General features: G+C 40.8%; 1 protein-coding gene across 1 annotated transcript; it reads left to right on the plus strand.

The window, feature by feature from the left end:
• Positions 1 to 2,843: 2,843 nt before the first annotated feature.
• On the plus strand, positions 2,844 to 4,621 carry LOC306914415 (uncharacterized protein). The gene is made up of 2 exons (XM_079491414.1): positions 2,844 to 3,506; positions 3,718 to 4,621. The coding sequence occupies exons 1-2, from the start codon at positions 2,849 to 2,851 to the stop codon at positions 3,978 to 3,980; spliced, it is 921 nt and encodes a 306-aa protein (XP_079347540.1). The 5' UTR covers positions 2,844 to 2,848; the 3' UTR covers positions 3,981 to 4,621.
• The last annotated feature ends 17,374 nt before the right edge of the window (positions 4,622 to 21,995 follow it).

The following is a 21,995-nucleotide window of genomic DNA, read 5'->3' on the forward strand; positions in this document are numbered from 1 at the left end:
GCTTTCACCAGCTAAGCCACAGTACCTGCCCAAAAGCCTGATGTTAGAGATAGAAGATGTTATTCTCTGATAAAGTAAATGAGTTATTAAAGTTCTAAACACATTAATATTTCAACCTGCATGCTATATTTTACATATGGAACAAGAAAAGTCTCCATTGTGATTAGAACTGTAGCCAACAGCACAACCTAGTGGACACATTCAACCTGTAGAGAGCAGGGCATGACACATTTTTTGCACTTTGTAGCATATTTGCATATAGTTGAACTGGACCTCATCTACAGATTGAAATTATCAGAGTCTAATACTTTAATGCACACTTCCGTATCATCAAATGGCAATTGGCTTCGCCCAATGTGGGGCTCGAACCCACTACCCTGAGATTAAGAGTCTCATGCTCTACCGACTGAGCTAACCAGGCACGAGTAACATGTTCACAGCTGCATTCTTTCACCGAATGTAAAGAGGTCTGTGAAAGAAAAACTATTGTGGGCAATACACAATAGTTAAGAACTTGCTTTCGGAGGTACTGCTGGGATTTGAACCCAGGGTCTCCTGTTTACAAGACAGGCGCTTTCACCACTAAGCCACAGTACCTGCCTACTAGCATGATGTTATTGATGACCTGAGATTAAGAGTCTCATGCTCAGAGATGGGCAGTATTTGAAATACATGTATTTGAAATACGTATTTGAAATACTTTTTTGTATTTTGTAATTTGTATTTCGCTGGGATGGAAAAAATGAGATGTATTTTGTATCAAGATACTTTCAGGTTGAGTATTTTCTGTATTTCAAATACATAAAATACTTTTTTTGTTTTAATGTAATTTTATTCTCAAATGGACACATGTTAAACATTTACACAGCCTCAGGTTTAAACTAGGGGCAAAACACACGCACCCATACACACAACACAACACAATGTGTGATGTCACTTCTATTCCGCCTTCTGATTGGCTTACACTCAAATTGAACCACAAATGAGAGGCAGAGTAGGGCGGGCCTTCAGTTGATCATGGAGACTTACCTCACAAGGCAGCAGGCTCACATCTCCAAGTTGCAAACTGTCTGAACCAAATGATTACTTGGTTCCCCCGGAGATAAAAAGGTATGTAATGTATTAATCTAAACATGATTCTTGGATATTGCAAGCTAAGGCAAGCTTACAACAGGATACATTTAAATATTAGTAAAGTAGTGGAAGGTGGAGGGAGGCTTTAGAGCTGGGCATGTCTGACCCTGGACAGGCAGAACATGTGTGGACACAAACAAAACGGGGCACATCAAACAACCATTCAACCAACATATGTTAAATAAATATGTTTGTTAAATTGTGCTACTGTTTGGAGCCTAAATGTGCAGGTGCAGTACTATTTCAACACAGGGTGGGTGTATAATTCTATTTTTGGTGTTTTGTTTGGCTGGATCAGTCACAAAAACACACCTGACTGCAATGAATCTCATTAAAAAGTAACAGTTGCCACCTAGTGGCAGTTCAATATAAAACCTGTCCATGCCCTCTTTGAACTCTCATTTTTAGCCTTTATAATAATTAAGTGCCTTTTTTATATCATGCTGTTCAGGTTAAATTATTAATGGCAATTAATTGATAATCTATTCATCTTAGTCATTAGTATCTTGTTTACTTATCTTGCTTTTTATTGTTGGTTTAAATTTACAATTGGTGGTAGGCCTAATCAATCAATCAATCTCTTTCTACATTTTTCTTGAGGTAGAAGTCAAAGATGAGTGACAGTGAGGAATCAGATGGCCCTGGCCCATCTGCCACACCGCCATGGCCAGAAGTTGAACCAGAAGAGGCCACAGCTGCAGCAGACACAGACACAGAACTGTCCAACGGCAACTGTGCAATACTGGATGGGAAATTTTTTAAAATTATTCAGCAGCATAGTGAAAGTGGAAAAATACTGGCAGAGTGTCAGATGTGCACAACTAAAAAATCAATAATAAGTGGCACACTCCTGGCAACATCTAATTTTAAAACTCACATGAAAAGGAAACATAAAGAGAAACTTCCAGAATTTGAACAACATAAACTACAAGTATCCACTGCTGGGAAAAAAAGAAAGGCTGCCACTTCCGAAGGCCCAAGCAAAAGTAGGCAACGTACATTATTTGACTCTGCACCAGTGACACAAAACAAAATTGACACTTTAGTCACTGCATTTGTTGTTAAAGGCATGCACGCATTATCCACTGTGGAGCAAGCAGAATTTGTGGATTTGGTGCAAGGACTTTCCCAAGATGGTACCGTTATGTCAAGGAGGACACTTGGGAGGAGGATAAATGCCCAATTTAACAGTCAAATTGCCGACTTGAAGGAAGCACTGAAGAGCGTAAAACAGGTTTGCACCACTGCTGATATATGGTCAACAAAAAAAAACAGTTTTTTGGGAGTCACTGTTCACTGGATAGTTTCTGAGACCCTAGAGCGTAGATCATCTGCCCTGGCTTGTAGGCATTTCCCCAGTCCACATACTTACAACAGAATTGCTGAACTACTGGAGGAAATCCACTCTGAGTATGGGCTCACACCTGACACTGTCGTGGCTACTGTTACTGACAATGCAAGCAACTTTGCCAAAGCCTTTAGAGAATTCAACATCACACTAGTTTCAACCCAGCATGATGATGAGACAAATGATCTGGAAGAGGAGCTAACATTTGTGGAGATTGATCCAGAGGGAGAAGGAGTGACAGAAGGTTCCATCATTCTGCCATCTCACATCAGGTGTGCAACGCACACACTCAGCCTGGTATCAACCACTGATGCAAAAAATGCTATAAAAGGAAATGCAACTCTCTCTAGATTGAATCATGCAGCCATGGGAAAGTGTTCAGCTCTGTGGAATGCTTCTGGGAGACCAAAGAGTGCTGAAACGATCCATGGCATTATCAAGCAGGAATTAAAGACACCCTGCGTTTGTAGGTGGAATTCGCTTTATGACTGTTTGAGCCAGTTGACATCTTTACGGGAGAAGCTTCCTCTTGTCATGGCTGCCTTGGGCCTTCCACACTTCAAAGAAGTAGAGCTCGAATTCCTAGATGAATACTGCCGAGTCCTCAAGCCCATAGCCACCTCAATTGATAGGCTTCAAGGACAGAAGGACTGCTACTATGGACAGCTCATACCTACGCTCTTTACTATTCAGGCAAAACTCTGTGACTTGCGATCTTCAAATCTGCGATACTGCTCTCATATCTTGCAAGCCACCATAACTGGCTTTGAGAAAAGGTTCAGTAGCTACTTGGAGCTGAAGACCGATATCAACGAAGCCATCCTGGCTACAGCAACCCACCCATTTTTCAAGATGAGGTGGTTACCTCTCAGACTGGCTGCAGAGAAGAAGAGGATCCATCAGCTGTTTCTGCACTCAGCTGAAGAGCTTGGCCTTCTGTCCGAAAGTGAGACTACCTCATCAGCCGGTGCTGAAGAGAGTGAAGATGAGTTCTTCGTCTTTGCTGATCATGCTACAGCTACAGGTAGACTACTCTCACACTTTAAGTTAAACTGCAATTTCCTGAAGTAATCATCAATACATACAATTTCATATTGGATCAGAATATTAATCAATTAAAAAGTAAATTAGTAGTTACTTTCATGTTATGATTTTTAAAAAAATAGTGAATTGAATGTAAATTCATAATAACACCCTTCCCTTCTTTGTCTCTAATGTCTCCAATCCCATAACAGAAACTGAAAGCCAGAACTCATTGCCCAGCCACAGCAAAGCAGAGTTGGAGGTGCTTCACTTTCTGGAAGACAGCAGAAAGGACCTTTCCTCGCTGGATTCATATCCTTTGATCAAGAAACTCTTTGTGAGATTCAACACCACTTTGCCGTCATCTGCACCAGTTGAACGTCTCTTCTCCTTTGCTGGTATGGTTTACCGCCCTCACAGAAGGCGATTATCAGCTGAACTGTTGGAGAAATTAGTGGTACTAAAAAACAACTAACTGAACTCAGGCCAATGTGTCCGCACATTGACAAATGAGTCCATGGCAAGAGATGGCCATGTCTGTGAATCTTCTTTTCTTTTTTTTGAAAAACGAGGGGTATGAAAAATGTTCATAAAATAACACAAACTTGCTTTTGTTGTAATGTGAGATGAAAGCACTGACAGTGATGATCATAAGATGCAGTTATTGAAAATAATGGCAAGACATGGCCATGTTTGTGACTTCTCTTGGGGTGGGGTTAAAAAATGTTTAAAAGAACATTTTGTTATGTGTGATGACATTAATTTCTGGATTTTCTTTGTCACTGGCATATTGACATATGTTCCCCTGATGATCATAAGATGCAGTTATTGAAAATAATGTCAAAATGGCAAGACATTGCCATGTTTGTGACTTATCTTGGGGTGGGGTTAAAAAATGTTAAAAAGAAAACATTTTGTTTTTGTTTTTGTTTTTTGTCACTGGCATATTGACAAATATGTTCCCCCTGATGATCATAAGATGCAGTTATTGAAAATAATGGCAAGACATGGCCATGTTTGTGACTTCTCTTGGGGTGGGGTTAAAACATGTTAAAAAGAAAACTTTTTGTTATGTGTGATGACATTAATTTCTGGATTTTTTTTGTCACTGGCATATTGACAAATATGTTCCCCACAAGCCAGCATAGTGGAGTCAGTTTCAGTTCTTGACTTTGTGAATTGATTACTGAATAAAGTTCAAGTTGTGGCATCTGTGTGGCCTCATTTATTCACCATGTCCATGGAAACAACAAACACAGCCATAAAGTCTGTTTTTCTTGTGCATTATTAAAGATAGTTTACTTTTGTGATAACTACTGTCTGCATAACACAATTGGTCAGACAAGCCTAATATTATTTGTGTTGCTATTTGTATACTACAGTATGCAGCTAGTTCAAAGATATTGCCACATTTTCTTTCAATCTAACACACTGTTTCTTAATGGATAATCCAGCCATTGACACTAACAGGTCCAAACCGTTTTTCACCACTAGATGGGAGTGTTATGAGTTACCATTCCTTTGTGGGTCCTGTTAAAATAAAATATAAAGTGTATTAGACATTCTGACAGGTCATTAATTTAATATTTGGCAATCAATTATGAATTTACTTATCATTATACACATGTTCATGAAAATGTATTTTCATGTATTTTCAAAATACAAAATACGTATTTGTATCTCAAATACATTTCTCAGACCAGTATTTGTATTTTGTATTTAGATACATTTTTTGACCCAGTATCTGTATTTTGTAACAAAATACATTTGCAATGTATTTTGCCCATCTCTGTCATGCTCTACCGACTGAGTTTACGAGGCACACATACTATTTACACAGCTGCATTATTTCACCAGAAGCATCTCTGGAAATCTAAGCATGCATGCAAAATTTAAATCAAATGTCAAGAGGTTCATGAAAGAAAAACTATTGTGGGCAATAAACAACATTACGAAACAGACACTTTCACCAGATAAGCCACAGTACCTGCCTAAAAGCCTGATGTTAGAGATAGATGCTATTTATTCTCTGATAAAGTAAATGAGTTATTAAAGTTCTAAACACATTATTTTCAACCTCCATGCTAGATTTTACATATGGAACAAGAAAAGTCTCCTTTGTGATTAGAACTGTAGCCAACAGCACAACCTAGTGGACCCATTCAACCTGTAGAGAGCAGGCCATGACACATTTTCTGCACTTTGTAGCATTTTTGCGTATAGTTGAACTTGACCTCATCTACAGATTGAAATGATCAGAGTCTAATACTTTAGTGCACACTTCTCTATCATCAAATGGCAATTGGCTTCGCCCGATGTGGGGCTCGAACCCACGACCCTGGGATTAAGAGTCTCATGCTCTACCGACTGAGCTAACCAGGCACGAGTAACATGTTCACAGCTGCATTCTTTCACCGAATGTAAAGAGGTCTGTGAAAGAAAAACTATTGTGGGCAATACACAATAGTTAAGTACTTGCTTTCGGAGGTAGGCTACTGCTGGGATTTGAACCCAGGGTCTCCTGTTTACAAGACAGGCGCTTTCACCGCTAAGCCACAGTACCTGCCTACTAGCATGATGTTATTGATGACCTGAGATTAAGAGTCTCATGCTCTACCGACTGAGCTTACCAGGCACACATACTATTTACACAGCTGCATTATTTCACCAGAAGCATCTCTAGAAATCTAAGCATGCATGCAAAATTTCAATTAAATGTCAAGAGGTTCATGAAAGAAAAACTATTGTGGGCAATAAACAACATTGCTAGGAACTTGCTTTCTGAGGTACTGCTGGGATTTGAACCCAGGGTCTCCTGTTTACGAAACAGGCACTTTCACCAGCTAAGCCACAGTACCTGCCCAAAAGCCTGATGTTAGAGATAGAAGATGTTATTCTCTGATAAAGTAAATGAGTTATTAAAGTTCTAACCACATTCATATTTCAACCTGCATGCTATATTTTACATATGGAATAAGAAAAGTCTCCATTGTCATTAGAACTGTAGCCAACAGCACAACCTAGTGGACACATTCAACCTGTAGAGAGCAGGGTAAGACACATTTTTTGCACTTTGTAGCATATTTGCGTATAGTTGAACTGGACCTCATCTACAGATTGAAATGATCAGAGTCTAATACTTTAGTGCACACTTCCGTATCATCAAATGGCAATTGGCTTCGCCCAATGTGGGGCTCGAACCCACGACCCTGAGATACAGGCCCAGGCCACACGTATATGGGTCTTTTGCAAAACGCACATTTCTCTGTGCGTTTGGGCCTTTCAGCCACACGCAAACGGCGTTTTCGGCCACTCAAACGGAGGTTTTTTTAAACGGATAAATAAGTGAAGATTTTCGAAAATATCCGGATCAGTGGAGCGGTGTAGTCATGCGAAACGGAGTTTTTGAGAAACGATGATGTCACCGCCACCGCCCACATGCAGCTTGTCAAGCAGAGGTCCTCACAAGTATAGGTAAAAAAAACACTGCCAGCCCAGTCCTCAGCGCAATGGCCAGTTGCGCAAAGAGGTTGAGATTTTACTCGTGCTATATTCAGATAATCTTCAACCGATTGTTATAATTCGAAGTGGTATATATTCCGTGAAGTTTATATTTTCATTGGGTGTACAAGTCATGTTTTTAATATGCCTTCATCAATGATATAGACTAGAGATGGTAGGGTAGTGCCCAAGCCCGTATAGCCATGCAGCCTATATGAGCTGTGGTGCGCTTGCTAGGTCTACACTCTCAATTAGGGATTTTCCCAGACGTTAATTTCACTGATGTGTACAACCTTTATTCAAATAGTTTCATTTGTATTGGTGCCGAGTGCGAAGCCAATAGGTTCATTGCGGACCGCTACAGATAAACTGTGGATATTAACCTACCAATAAGGACCCAGGCCAAATGCCATTGCGCAGTAGCCTACACCAACAAGTCTATGCGTGGTGTGTGCATAGACGCATGTGAAACTATATCGTGCTGTATTTTGCATCATGGTCATGCGAGGAGAGAGAGAGAGAGAGGGTGCAGAGAGAGAGAGAGAGAGGTGTGAATGGGATCGCATCGTGCGTGCGCATTATGGCACATCTCTCTCATGTTTAGGGTGCACCATTGACTGCATGTCACTGTGCCTACATGCTGACAATGTGCGCGTGAAATTGAACTTGTATTGGCCTAAAATATAGCCACTCTACAAGCTCACAACTGGTTGTGGACACTTCTATAGGTCTGACTCTGCTATTCATTTCTGTGCAGGACTTGCCAGGTCGCCAGAGCAATGGTAAAGTGTCTATCATTTTTAAATTATATGGAGAGAAAAGTCGAGAGTCGGGATCTGGAGATTTACGCACATAGTGTGACATGCTGACAGACAATGAAAGAAACATATACTTCCACTCACAATTTAGGTGGCTTTTAAAATGCGGTACTTATTCCTTCATTAAAAATATGATTGGCACCTCATAAGTGTAAATATAAAATCAAATATAATATAGCCTACAATTGAAACCTGCTACTGCAGTGATTTTATCCAGTGTTCAATGCGTTTCTGCGTTTGGGTGTGGACATAGATATCTCTGTCGTATGGCCAGGGATTTTTTCTAAAACGGAGGACGAAAATATCCGTTTTGCAAAAGATCCAGAGTGGTGTGGCCTGGGCCTAAGAGTCTCATGCTCTACCGACTGAGCTAACCAGGCACGAGTACCATGTTCACAGCTGCATTCTTTCACCGAATGTAAAGAGGTCTGTGAAAGAAAAACTATTGTGGGCAATTAACAACATTCCTAGCAAAGGAAGTTCCTTGCTAGGAACTTGGTTTCTGAGGTACTGCTGGGATTTGAACCCAGGGTCTCCTGTTTACGAAACAGGCGCTTTCACCAGCTAAGCCACAGTACCTGCCCAAAAGCCTGATGTTAGAGATAGAAGATGTTATTCTCTGATAAAGTAAATGAGTTATTAAAGTTCTAAACACATTAATATTTCAACCTGCATGCTATATTTTACATATGGAACAAGAAAAGTCTCCATTGTGATTAGAACTGTAGCCAACAGCACAACCTAGTGGACACATTCAACCTGTAGAGAGCAGGGCATGACACATTTTTTGCACTTTGTAGCATATTTGCGTATAGTTGAACTGGACCTCATCTACAGATTGAAATTATCAGAGTCTAATACTTTAATGCACACTTCCGTATCATCAAATGGCAATTAGCTTCGCCCAATGTGGGGCTCGAACCCACTACCCTGAGATTAAGAGTCTCATGCTCTACCGACTGAGCTAACCAGGCACGAGTAACATGTTCACAGCTGCATTCTTTCACCGAATGTAAAGAGGTCTGTGAAAGAAAAACTATTGTGGGCAATACACAATAGTTAAGAACTTGCTTTCGGAGGTACTGCTGGGATTTGAACCCAGGGTCTCCTGTTTACAAGACAGGCGCTTTCACCGCTAAGCCACAGTACCTGCCTACTAGCATGATGTTATTGATGACCTGAGATTAAGAGTCTCATGCTCTACCGACTGAGTTTACGAGGCACACATACTATTTACACAGCTGCATTATTTCACCAGAAGCATCTCTGGAAATCTAAGCATGCATGCAAAATTTAAATCAAATGTCAAGAGGTTCATGAAAGAAAAACTATTGTGGGCAATAAACAACATTACGAAACAGACACTTTCACCAGATAAGCCACAGTACCTGCCCAAGAGCCTGATGTTAGAGATAGAAGATGTTATTCTCTGATAAAGTAAATGAGTTATTAAAGTTCTAACCACATTCATATTTCAACCTGCATGCTATATTTTACATATGGAACAAGAAAAGTCTCCATTGTCATTAGAACTGTAGCCAACAGCACAACCTAGTGGACACATTCAACCTGTAGAGAGTAGGGTAAGACACATTTTTTGCACTTTGTAGCATATTTGCGTATAGTTGAACTGGACCTCATCTTCAGATTGAAATGATCAGAGTCTAATAGTTTAGTGCACACTTCCGTATTATCAAATGGAAATCGGCTTCGCCCGATGTGGGGCTCGAACCCACGACCCTGAGATTAAGAGTCTCATGCTCTACCGACTGAGCTAACCAGGCACGAGTACTATGTTCACAGCTGCATTCTTTCACCGAATGTAAAGAGGTCTGTGAAAGAAAAACTATTGTGGGCAATACACAATAGTTAAGAACTTGCTTTCGGAGGTACTGCTGGGATTTGAACCCAAGGTCTCCTGTTTACATGAGAGGCGCTTTCACCGCTAAGCCACAGTACCTGCCTACGAGCATGATGTTATTGATGACCTGAGATTAAGAGTCTCATGCTCTACCGACTGAGTTTACGAGGCACACATACTATTTACACATCTGCATTATTTCACCAGAAGCATCTCTGGAAATCTAAGCATGCATGCAAAATTTCAATCAAATGTCAAGAGGTTCATGAAAGAAAAACTATTGTGGGCAATTAACAACATTCCTAGCAAAGGAAGTTCCTTGCTAGGAACTTGGTTTCTGAGGTACTGCTGGGATTTGAACCCAGGGTCTCCTGTTTACGAAACAGGCGCTTTCACCAGCTAAGCCACAGTACCTGCCCAAAAGCCTGATGTTAGAGATAGAAGATGTTATTCTCTGATAAAGTAAATGAGTTATTAAAGTTCTAAACACATTAATATTTCAACCTGCATGCTATATTTTACATATGGAACAAGAAAAGTCTCCATTGTGATTAGAACTGTAGCCAACAGCACAACCTAGTGGACACATTCAACCTGTAGAGAGCAGGGCATGACACATTTTTTGCACTTTGTAGCATATTTGCGTATAGTTGAACTGGACCTCATCTACAGATTGAAATGATCAGAGTCTAATACTTTAGTGCACACTTCCGTATCATCAAATGGCAATTGGCTTCGCCCAATGTGGGGCTCTAACCCACAACCCTGAGATTAAGAGTTTCATGCTCTACCGACTGAGCTAACCAGGCACGAGTAACATGTTCACAGCTGCATTCTTTCACCGAATGTAAAGAGGTCTGTGAAAGAAAAACTATTGTGGGCAATACACAATAGTTAAGAACTTGCTTTCGGAGGTAGTGCTGGGATTTGAACCCAGGGTCTCCTGTTTACAAGACAGGCGCTTTCACCGCTAAGCCACAGTACCTGCCTACTAGCATGATGTTATTGATGACCTGAGATTAAGAGTCTCATGCTCTACCGACTGAGTTTACGAGGCACACATACTATTTACACAGCTGCATTATTTCACCAGAAGCATCTCTGGAAATCTAAGCATGCATGCAAAATTTAAATCAAATGTCAAGAGGTTCATGAAAGAAAAACTATTGTGGGCAATAAACAACATTACGAAACAGACACTTTCACCAGATAAGCCACAGTACCTGCCCAAAAGCCTGATGTTAGAGATAGAAGATGTTATTCTCTGATAAAGTAAATGAGTTATTAAAGTTCTAACCACATTCATATTTCAACCTGCATGCTATATTTTACATATGGAACAAGAAAAGTCTCCATTGTCATTAGAACTGTAGCCAACAGCACAACCTAGTGGACACATTCAACCTGTAGAGAGTAGGGTAAGACACATTTTTTGCACTTTGTAGCATATTTGCGTATAGTTGAACTGGACCTCATCTTCAGATTGAAATGATCAGAGTCTAATAGTTTAGTGCACACTTCCGTATTATCAAATGGAAATCGGCTTCGCCCGATGTGGGGCTCGAACACACGACCCTGAGATTAAGAGTCTCATGCTCTACCGACTGAGCTAACCAGGCACGAGTACCATGTTCACAGCTGCATTCTTTCACCGAATGTAAAGAGGTCTGTGAAAGAAAAACTATTGTGGGCAATACACAATAGTTAAGAACTTGCTTTTGGAGGTACTGCTGGGATTTGAACCCAGGGTCTTCTGTTTACAAGAGAGGCGCTTTCACCGCTAAGCCACAGTACCTGCCTACTAGCATGATGTTATTGATGACCTGAGATTAAGAGTCTCATGCTCTACCGACTGAGCTTACCAGGCACACATACTATTTACACAGCTGCATTATTTCACCAGAAGCATCTCTGGAAATCTAAGCATGCATGCAAAATTTCAATTAAATGTCAAGAGGTTCATGAAAGAAAAACTATTGTGGGCAATAAACAACATTGGTAGGAACTTGCTTTCTGAGGTACTGCTGGGATTTGAACCCTGGGTCTCCTGTTTACAAGACAGGCGCTTTCACCGCTAAGCCACAGTACCTGCCTAAAAGCATGATGTTATTGATGACCTGAGATTAAGAGTCTCATGCTCTACCGACTGAGTTTACGAGGCACACATACTATTTACACAGCTGCATTATTTCACCAGAAGCATCTCTGGAAATCTAAGCATGCATGCAAAATTTAAATCAAATGTCAAGAGGTTCATGAAAGAAAAACTATTGTGGGCAATAAACAACATTACGAAACAGACACTTTCACCAGATAAGCCACAGTACCTGCCTAAAAGCCTGATGTTAGAGATAGATGCTATTCTCTGATAAAGTAAATGAGTTATTAAAGTTCTAAACACATTATTTTCAACCTCCATGCTAGATTTTACATATGGAACAGGAAAAGTCTCCTTTGTGATTAGAACTGTAGCCAACAGCACAACCTAGTGGACCCATTCAACCTGTAGAGAGCAGGGCATGACACATTTTTTGCACTTTGTAGCATATTTGCGTATAGTTGAACTGGACCTCATCTACAGATTGAAATGATCAGAGTCCAATACTTTAGTGCACTCTTCCGTATCATCAAATGGCAATTGGCTTCACCCAATGTGGGGCTCGAACCCACGACCCTGAGATTAAGAGTCTCATGCTCTACCGACTGAGCTAACCAGGCACGAGTAACATGTTCACAGCTGCATTCTTTCACCGAATGTAAAGAGGTCTGTGAAAGAAAAACTATTGTGGGCAATACACAATAGTTAAGAACATGCTTTCGGAGGTACTGCTGGGATTTGAACCCAGGGTCTACTGTTTACAAGACAGGCGCTTTCACCGCTAAGCCACAGTACCTGCCTACTAGCATGATGTTATTGATGACCTGAGATTAAGAGTCTCATGCTCTACCGACTGAGTTTACGAGGCACACATACTATTTACACAGCTGCATTATTTCACCAGAAGCATCTCTGGAAATCTAAGCATGCATGCAAAATTTAAATCAAATGTCAAGAGGTTCATGAAAGAAAAACTATTGTGGGCAATAAACAACATTACGAAACAGACACTTTCACCAGATAAGCCACAGTACCTGCCCAAAAGCCTGATGTTAGAGATAGAAGATGTTATTCTCTGATAAAGTAAATGAGTTATTAAAGTTCTAACCACATTCATATTTCAACCTGCATGCTATATTTTACATATGGAACAAGAAAAGTCTCCATTGTGATTAGAACTGTAGCCAACAGCACAACCTAGTGGACACATTCAACCTGTAGAGAGCAGGGCATGACACATTTTTTGCACTTTGTAGCATATTTGCGTATAGTTGAACTGGACCTCATCTACAGATTGAAATGATCAGAGTCTAATACTTTAGTGAACACTTCCGTATCATCAAATGGCAATTGGCTTCGCCCAATGCGGGGCTCGAACCCACGACCCTGAGATTAAGAGTCTCATGCTCTACCGACTGAGCTAACCAGGCACGAGTAACATGTTCACAGCTGCATTCTTTCACCGAATGTAAAGAGGTCTGTGAAAGAAAAACTATGGTGGGCAATACACAATAGTTAAGAACTTGCTTTCGGAGGTACTGCTGGGATTTGAACCCAGGGTCTCCTGTTTACAAGACAGGAGCTTTCACCGCTAACCCACAGTACCTGCCTACTAGCATGATGTTATTGATGACCTGAGATTAAGAGTCTCATGCTCTACCGACTGAGTTTACGAGGCACACATAATATTTACACAGCTGCATTATTTCACCAGAAGCATCTCTGGAAATCTAAGCATGCATGCAAAATTTAAATCAAATGTCAAGAGGTTCATGAAAGAAAAACTATTGTGGGCAATTAACAACATTCCTAGCAAAGGAAGTTCCTTGTTAGGAACTTGGTTTCTGAGGTACTGCTGGGATTTGAACCCAGGGTCTCCTGTTTACGAAACAGGCGCTTTCACCAGCTAAGCCACAGTACCTGCCCAAAAGCCTGATGTTAGAGATAGAAGATGTTATTCTGTGATAAAGTAAATGAGTTATTAAAGTTCTAAACACATTAATATTTCAACCTGCATGCTATATTTTACATATGGAACAAGAAAAGTCTCCATTGTCATTAGAACTGTAGCCAACAGCACAACCTAGTGGACACATTCAACCTGTAGAGAGTAGGGTAAGACACATTTTTTGCACTTTGTAGCATATTTGCGTATAGTTGAACTGGACCTCATCTTCAGATTGAAATGATCAGAGTCTAATAGTTTAGTGCACACTTCCGTATTATCAAATGGAAATCGGCTTCGCCCGATGTGGGGCTCGAACCTACGACCCTGAGATTAAGAGTCTCATGCTCTACCGACTGAGCTTACCAGGCACGAGTACCATGTTCACAGCTGCATTCTTTCACCGAATGTAAAGAGGTCTGTGAAAGAAAAACTATTGTGGGCAATACACAATAGTTAAGAACTTGCTTTCGGAGGTACTGCTGGGATTTTAACCCAGGGTCTCCTGTTTACAAGAGAGGCGCTTTCACCGCTAAGCCACAGTACCTGCCTACTAGCATGATGTTATTGATGACCTGAGATTAAGAGTCTCATGCTCTACCGACTGAGTTTACGAGGCACACATACTATTTACACATCTGCATTATTTCACCAGAAGCATCTCTGGAAATCTAAGCATGCATGCAAAATTTCAATCAAATGTCAAGAGGTTCATGAAAGAAAAACTATTGTGGGCAATTAACAACATTCCTAGCAAAGGAAGCGCCTTGCTAGGAACTTGGTTTCTGAGGTACTGCTGGGATTTGAACCCAGGGTCTCCTGTTTACGAAACAGGCGCTTTCACCAGCTAAGCCACAGTACCTGCCAAAAAGCCTGATGTTAGAGATAGAAGATGTTATTCTGTGATAAAGTAAATGAGTTATTAAAGTTCTAAACACATTAATATTTCAACCTGCATGCTATATTTTACATATGGAACAAGAAAAGTCTCCATTGTGATTAGAACTGTAGCCAACAGCACAAACTAGTGGACACATTCAACCTGTAGAGAGCAGGGCATGACACATTTTTTGCACTTTGTAGCATATTCGCGTATAGTTGAACTGGACCTCACCTACAGATTGAAATGATCAGAGTCTAATACTTTAGTGCACACTTCCGTATCATCAAATGGCAATTGGCTTCGCCCGATGTGGGGCTCGAACCCACGACCCTGGGATTAAGAGTCTCATGCTCTACCGACTGAGCTAACCAGGCACGAGTAACATGTTCACAGCTGCATTCTTTCACCGAATGTAAAGAGGTCTGTGAAAGAAAAACTATTGTGGGCAATACACAATAGTTAAGAACTTGCTTTCGGAGGTAGGCTACTGCTGGGATTTGAACCCAGGGTCTCCTGTTTACAAGACAGGCGCTTTCACCGCTAAGCCACAGTACCTGCCTACTAGCATGATGTTATTGATGACCTGAGATTAAGAGTCTCATGCTCTACCGACTGAGCTTACCAGGCACACATACTATTTACACAGCTGCATTATTTCACCAGAAGCATCTCTGGAAATCTAAGCATGCATGCAAAATTTCAATTAAATGTCAAGAGGTTCATGAAAGAAAAACTATTGTGGGCAATAAACAACATTGCTAGGAACTTGCTTTCTGAGGTACTGCTGGGATTTGAACCCAGGGTCTCCTGTTTACGAAACAGGCACTTTCACCAGCTAAGCCACAGTACCTGCCCAAAAGCCTGATGTTAGAGATAGAAGATGTTATTCTCTGATAAAGTAAATGAGTTATTAAAGTTCTAACCACATTCATATTTCAACCTGCATGCTATATTTTACATATGGAATAAGAAAAGTCTCCATTGTCTTTAGAACTGTAGCCAACAGCACAACCTAGTGGACACATTCAACCTGTAGAGAGCAGGGTAAGACACATTTTTTGCACTTTGTAGCATATTTGCGTATAGTTGAACTGGACCTCATCTACAGATTGAAATGATCAGAGTCTAATACTTTAGTGCACACTTCCGTATCATCAAATGGCAATTGGCTTCGCCCAATGTGGGGCTCGAACCCACGACCCTGAGATTAAGAGTCTCATGCTCTACCGACTGAGCTAACCAGGCACGAGTACCATGTTCACAGCTGCATTCTTTCACCGAATGTAAAGAGGTCTGTGAAAGAAAAACTATTGTGGGCAATTAACAACATTCCTAGCAAAGGAAGTTCCTTGCTAGGAACTTGGTTTCTGAGGTACTGCTGGGATTTGAACCCAGGGTCTCCTGTTTACGAAACAGGCGCTTTCACCAGCTAAGCCACAGTACCTGCCCAAAAGCCTGATGTTAGAGATAGAAGATGTTATTCTCTGATAAAGTAAATGAGTTATTAAAGTTCTAAACACATTAATATTTCAACCTGCATGCTATATTTTACATATGGAACAAGAAAAGTCTCCATTGTGATTAGAACTGTAGCCAACAGCACAACCTAGTGGACACATTCAACCTGTAGAGAGCAGGGCATGACACATTTTTTGCACTTTGTAGCATATTTGCGTATAGTTGAACTGGACCTCATCTACAGATTGAAATTATCAGAGTCTAATACTTTAATGCACACTTCCGTATCATCAAATGGCAATTGGCTTCGCCCAATGTGGGGCTCGAACCCACTACCCTGAGATTAAGAGTCTCATGCTCTACCGACTGAGCTAACCAGGCACGAGTAACATGTTCACAGCTGCATTCTTTCACCGAATGTAAAGAGGTCTGTGAAAGAAAAACTATTGTGGGCAATACACAATAGTTAAGAACTTGCTTTCGGAGGTACTGCTGGGATTTGAACCCAGGGTCTCCTGTTTACAAGACAGGCGCTTTCACCACTAAGCCACAGTACCTGCCTACTAGCATGATGTTATTGATGACCTGAGATTAAGAGTCTCATGCTCTACCGACTGAGTTTACGAGGCACACATACTATTTACACAGCTGCATTATTTCACCAGAAGCATCTCTGGAAATCTAAGCATGCATGCAAAATTTAAATCAAATGTCAAGAGGTTCATGAAAGAAAAACTATTGTGGGCAATAAACAACATTACGAAACAGACACTTTCACCAGATAAGCCACAGTACCTGCCTAAAAGCCTGATGTTAGAGATAGATGCTATTTATTCTCTGATAAAGTAAATGAGTTATTAAAGTTCTAAACACATTATTTTCAACCTCCATGCTAGATTTTACATATGGAACAAGAAAAGTCTCCTTTGTGATTAGAACTGTAGCCAACAGCACAACCTAGTGGACCCATTCAACCTGTAGAGAGCAGGCCATGACACATTTTCTGCACTTTGTAGCATTTTTGCGTATAGTTGAACTTGACCTCATCTACAGATTGAAATGATCAGAGTCTAATACTTTAGTGCACACTTCTCTATCATCAAATGGCAATTGGCTTCGCCCGATGTGGGGCTCGAACCCACGACCCTGGGATTAAGAGTCTCATGCTCTACCGACTGAGCTAACCAGGCACGAGTAACATGTTCACAGCTGCATTCTTTCACCGAATGTAAAGAGGTCTGTGAAAGAAAAACTATTGTGGGCAATACACAATAGTTAAGAACTTGCTTTCGGAGGTAGGCTACTGCTGGGATTTGAACCCAGGGTCTCCTGTTTACAAGACAGGCGCTTTCACCGCTAAGCCACAGTACCTGCCTACTAGCATGATGTTATTGATGACCTGAGATTAAGAGTCTCATGCTCTACCGACTGAGCTTACCAGGCACACATACTATTTACACAGCTGCATTATTTCACCAGAAGCATCTCTGGAAATCTAAGCATGCATGCAAAATTTCAATTAAATGTCAAGAGGTTCATGAAAGAAAAACTATTGTGGGCAATAAACAACATTGCTAGGAACTTGCTTTCTGAGGTACTGCTGGGATTTGAACCCAGGGTCTCCTGTTTACGAAACAGGCACTTTCACCAGCTAAGCCACAGTACCTGCCCAAAAGCCTGATGTTAGAGATAGAAGATGTTATTCTCTGATAAAGTAAATGAGTTATTAAAGTTCTAACCACATTCATATTTCAACCTGCATGCTATATTTTACATATGGAATAAGAAAAGTCTCCATTGTCATTAGAACTGTAGCCAACAGCACAACCTAGTGGACACATTCAACCTGTAGAGAGCAGGGTAAGACACATTTTTTGCACTTTGTAGCATATTTGCGTATAGTTGAACTGGACCTCATCTACAGATTGAAATGATCAGAGTCTAATACTTTAGTGCACACTTCCGTATCATCAAATGGCAATTGGCTTCGCCCAATGTGGGGCTCGAACCCACGACACTGAGATTAAGAGTCTCATGCTCTACCGACTGAGCTAACCAGGCACGAGTACCATGTTCACAGCTGCATTCTTTCACCGAATGTAAAGAGGTCTGTGAAAGAAAAACTATTGTGGGCAATTAACAACATTCCTAGCAAAGGAAGTTCCTTGCTAGGAACTTGGTTTCTGAGGTACTGCTGGGATTTGAACCCAGGCTCTCCTGTTTACGAAACAGGCGCTTTCACCAGCTAAGCCACAGTACCTGCCCAAAAGCCTGATGTTAGAGATAGAAGATGTTATTCTCTGATAAAGTAAATGAGTTATTAAAGTTCTAAACACATTAATATTTCAACCTGCATGCTATATTTTACATATGGAACAAGAAAAGTCTCCATTGTGATTAGAACTGTAGCCAACAGCACAACCTAGTGGACACATTCAACCTGTAGAGAGCAGGGCATGACACATTTTTTGCACTTTGTAGCATATTTGCGTATAGTTGAACTGGACCTCATCTACAGATTGAAATTATCAGAGTCTAATACTTTAATGCACACTTCCGTATCATCAAATGGCAATTGGCTTCGCCCAATGTGGGGCTCGAACCCACTACCCTGAGATTAAGAGTCTCATGCTCTACCGACTGAGCTAACCAGGCACGAGTAACATGTTCACAGCTGCATTCTTTCACCGAATGTAAAGAGGTCTGTGAAAGAAAAACTATTGTGGGCAATACACAATAGTTAAGAACTTGCTTTCGGAGGTACTGCTGGGATTTGAACCCAGGGTCTCCTGTTTACAAGACAGGCGCTTTCACCGCTAAGCCACAGTACCTGCCTACTAGCATGATGTTATTGATGACCTGAGATTAAGAGTCTCATGCTCTACCGACTGAGTTTACGAGGCACACATACTATTTACACAGCTGCATTATTTCACCAGAAGCATCTCTGGAAATCTAAGCATGCATGCAAAATTTAAATCAAATGTCAAGAGGTTCATGAAAGAAAAACTATTGTGGGCAATAAACAACATTACGAAACAGACACTTTCACCAGATAAGCCACAGTACCTGCCCAAGAGCCTGATGTTAGAGATAGAAGATGTTATTCTCTGATAAAGTAAATGAGTTATTAAAGTTCTAACCACATTCATATTTCAACCTGCATGCTATATTTTACATATGGAACAAGAAAAGTCTCCATTGTCATTAGAACTGTAGCCAACAGCACAACCTAGTGGACACATTCAACCTGTAGAGAGTAGGGTAAGACACATTTTTTGCACTTTGTAGCATATTTGCGTATAGTTGAACTGGACCTCATCTTCAGATTGAAATGATCAGAGTCTAATAGTTTAGTGCACACTTCCGTATTATCAAATGGAAATCGGCTTCGCCCGATGTGGGGCTCGAACCCACGACCCTGAGATTAAGAGTCTCATGCTCTACCGACTGAGCTAACCAGGCACGAGTACTATGTTCACAGCTGCATTCTTTCACCGAATGTAAAGAGGTCTGTGAAAGAAAAACTATTGTGGGCAATACACAATAGTTAAGAACTTGCTTTCGGAGGTACTGCTGGGATTTGAACCCAAGGTCTCCTGTTTACATGAGAGGCGCTTTCACCGCTAAGCCACAGTACCTGCCTACGAGCATGATGTTATTGATGACCTGAGATTAAGAGTCTCATGCTCTACCGACTGAGTTTACGAGGCACACATACTATTTACACATCTGCATTATTTCACCAGAAGCATCTCTGGAAATCTAAGCATGCATGCAAAATTTCAATCAAATGTCAAGAGGTTCATGAAAGAAAAACTATTGTGGGCAATTAACAACATTCCTAGCAAAGGAAGTTCCTTGCTAGGAACTTGGTTTCTGAGGTACTGCTGGGATTTGAACCCAGGGTCTCCTGTTTACGAAACAGGCGCTTTCACCAGCTAAGCCACAGTACCTGCCCAAAAGCCTGATGTTAGAGATAGAAGATGTTATTCTCTGATAAAGTAAATGAGTTATTAAAGTTCTAAACACATTAATATTTCAACCTGCATGCTATATTTTACATATGGAACAAGAAAAGTCTCCATTGTGATTAGAACTGTAGCCAACAGCACAACCTAGTGGACACATTCAACCTGTAGAGAGCAGGGCATGACACATTTTTTGCACTTTGTAGCATATTTGCGTATAGTTGAACTGGACCTCATCTACAGATTGAAATGATCAGAGTCTAATACTTTAGTGCACACTTCCGTATCATCAAATGGCAATTGGCTTCGCCCAATGTGGGGCTCTAACCCACAACCCTGAGATTAAGAGTTTCATGCTCTACCGACTGAGCTAACCAGGCACGAGTAACATGTTCACAGCTGCATTCTTTCACCGAATGTAAAGAGGTCTGTGAAAGAAAAACTATTGTGGGCAATACACAATAGTTAAGAACTTGCTTTCGGAGGTAGTGCTGGGATTTGAACCCAGGGTCTCCTGTTTACAAGACAGGCGCTTTCACCGCTAAGCCACAGTACCTGCCTACTAGCATGATGTTATTGATGACCTGAGATTAAGAGTCTCATGCTCTACCGACTGAGTTTACGAGGCACACATACTATTTACACAGCTGCATTATTTCACCAGAAGCATCTCTGGAAATCTAAGCATGCATGCAAAATTTAAATCAAATGTCAAGAGGTTCATGAAAGAAAAACTATTGTGGGCAATAAACAACATTACGAAACAGACACTTTCACCAGATAAGCCACAGTACCTGCCCAAAAGCCTGATGTTAGAGATAGAAGATGTTATTCTCTGATAAAGTAAATGAGTTATTAAAGTTCTAACCACATTCATATTTCAACCTGCATGCTATATTTTACATATGGAACAAGAAAAGTCTCCATTGTCATTAGAACTGTAGCCAACAGCACAACCTAGTGGACACATTCAACCTGTAGAGAGTAGGGTAAGACACATTTTTTGCACTTTGTAGCATATTTGCGTATAGTTGAACTGGACCTCATCTTCAGATTGAAATGATCAGAGTCTAATAGTTTAGTGCACACTTCCGTATTATCAAATGGAAATCGGCTTCGCCCGATGTGGGGCTCGAACACGACCCTGAGATTAAGAGTCTCATGCTCTACCGACTGAGCTAACCAGGCACGAGTACCATGTTCACAGCTGCATTCTTTCACCGAATGTAAAGAGGTCTGTGAAAGAAAAACTATTGTGGGCAATACACAATAGTTAAGAACTTGCTTTTGGAGGTACTGCTGGGATTTGAACCCAGGGTCTTCTGTTTACAAGAGAGGCGCTTTCACCGCTAAGCCACAGTACCTGCCTACTAGCATGATGTTATTGATGACCTGAGATTAAGAGTCTCATGCTCTACCGACTGAGCTTACCAGGCACACATACTATTTACACAGCTGCATTATTTCACCAGAAGCATCTCTGGAAATCTAAGCATGCATGCAAAATTTCAATTAAATGTCAAGAGGTTCATGAAAGAAAAACTATTGTGGGCAATAAACAACATTGGTAGGAACTTGCTTTCTGAGGTACTGCTGGGATTTGAACCCTGGGTCTCCTGTTTACAAGACAGGCGCTTTCACCGCTAAGCCACAGTACCTGCCTAAAAGCATGATGTTATTGATGACCTGAGATTAAGAGTCTCATGCTCTACCGACTGAGTTTACGAGGCACACATACTATTTACACAGCTGCATTATTTCACCAGAAGCATCTCTGGAAATCTAAGCATGCATGCAAAATTTAAATCAAATGTCAAGAGGTTCATGAAAGAAAAACTATTGTGGGCAATAAACAACATTACGAAACAGACACTTTCACCAGATAAGCCACAGTACCTGCCTAAAAGCCTGATGTTAGAGATAGATGCTATTCTCTGATAAAGTAAATGAGTTAT

The sequence above is a fragment of the Electrona antarctica genome (genome assembly GCF_951216825.1).
Source record: "Electrona antarctica genome assembly, chromosome: 21".
In the NCBI taxonomy this organism is placed as follows: domain Eukaryota; kingdom Metazoa; phylum Chordata; class Actinopteri; order Myctophiformes; family Myctophidae; genus Electrona; species Electrona antarctica.

Bases quoted from the DNA above. Each gene is read 5' to 3' on its own strand.
- LOC306914415 (XM_079491414.1), top strand. From the start codon at position 2,849: ATGGGAAAGTGTTCAGCTCTGTGGAATGCTTCTGGGAGACCAAAGAGT. The intron at 3,507-3,717 runs GTAGACTACTCT...ATCCCATAACAG, and splicing joins TGATCATGCTACAGCTACAG to AAACTGAAAGCCAGAACTCA.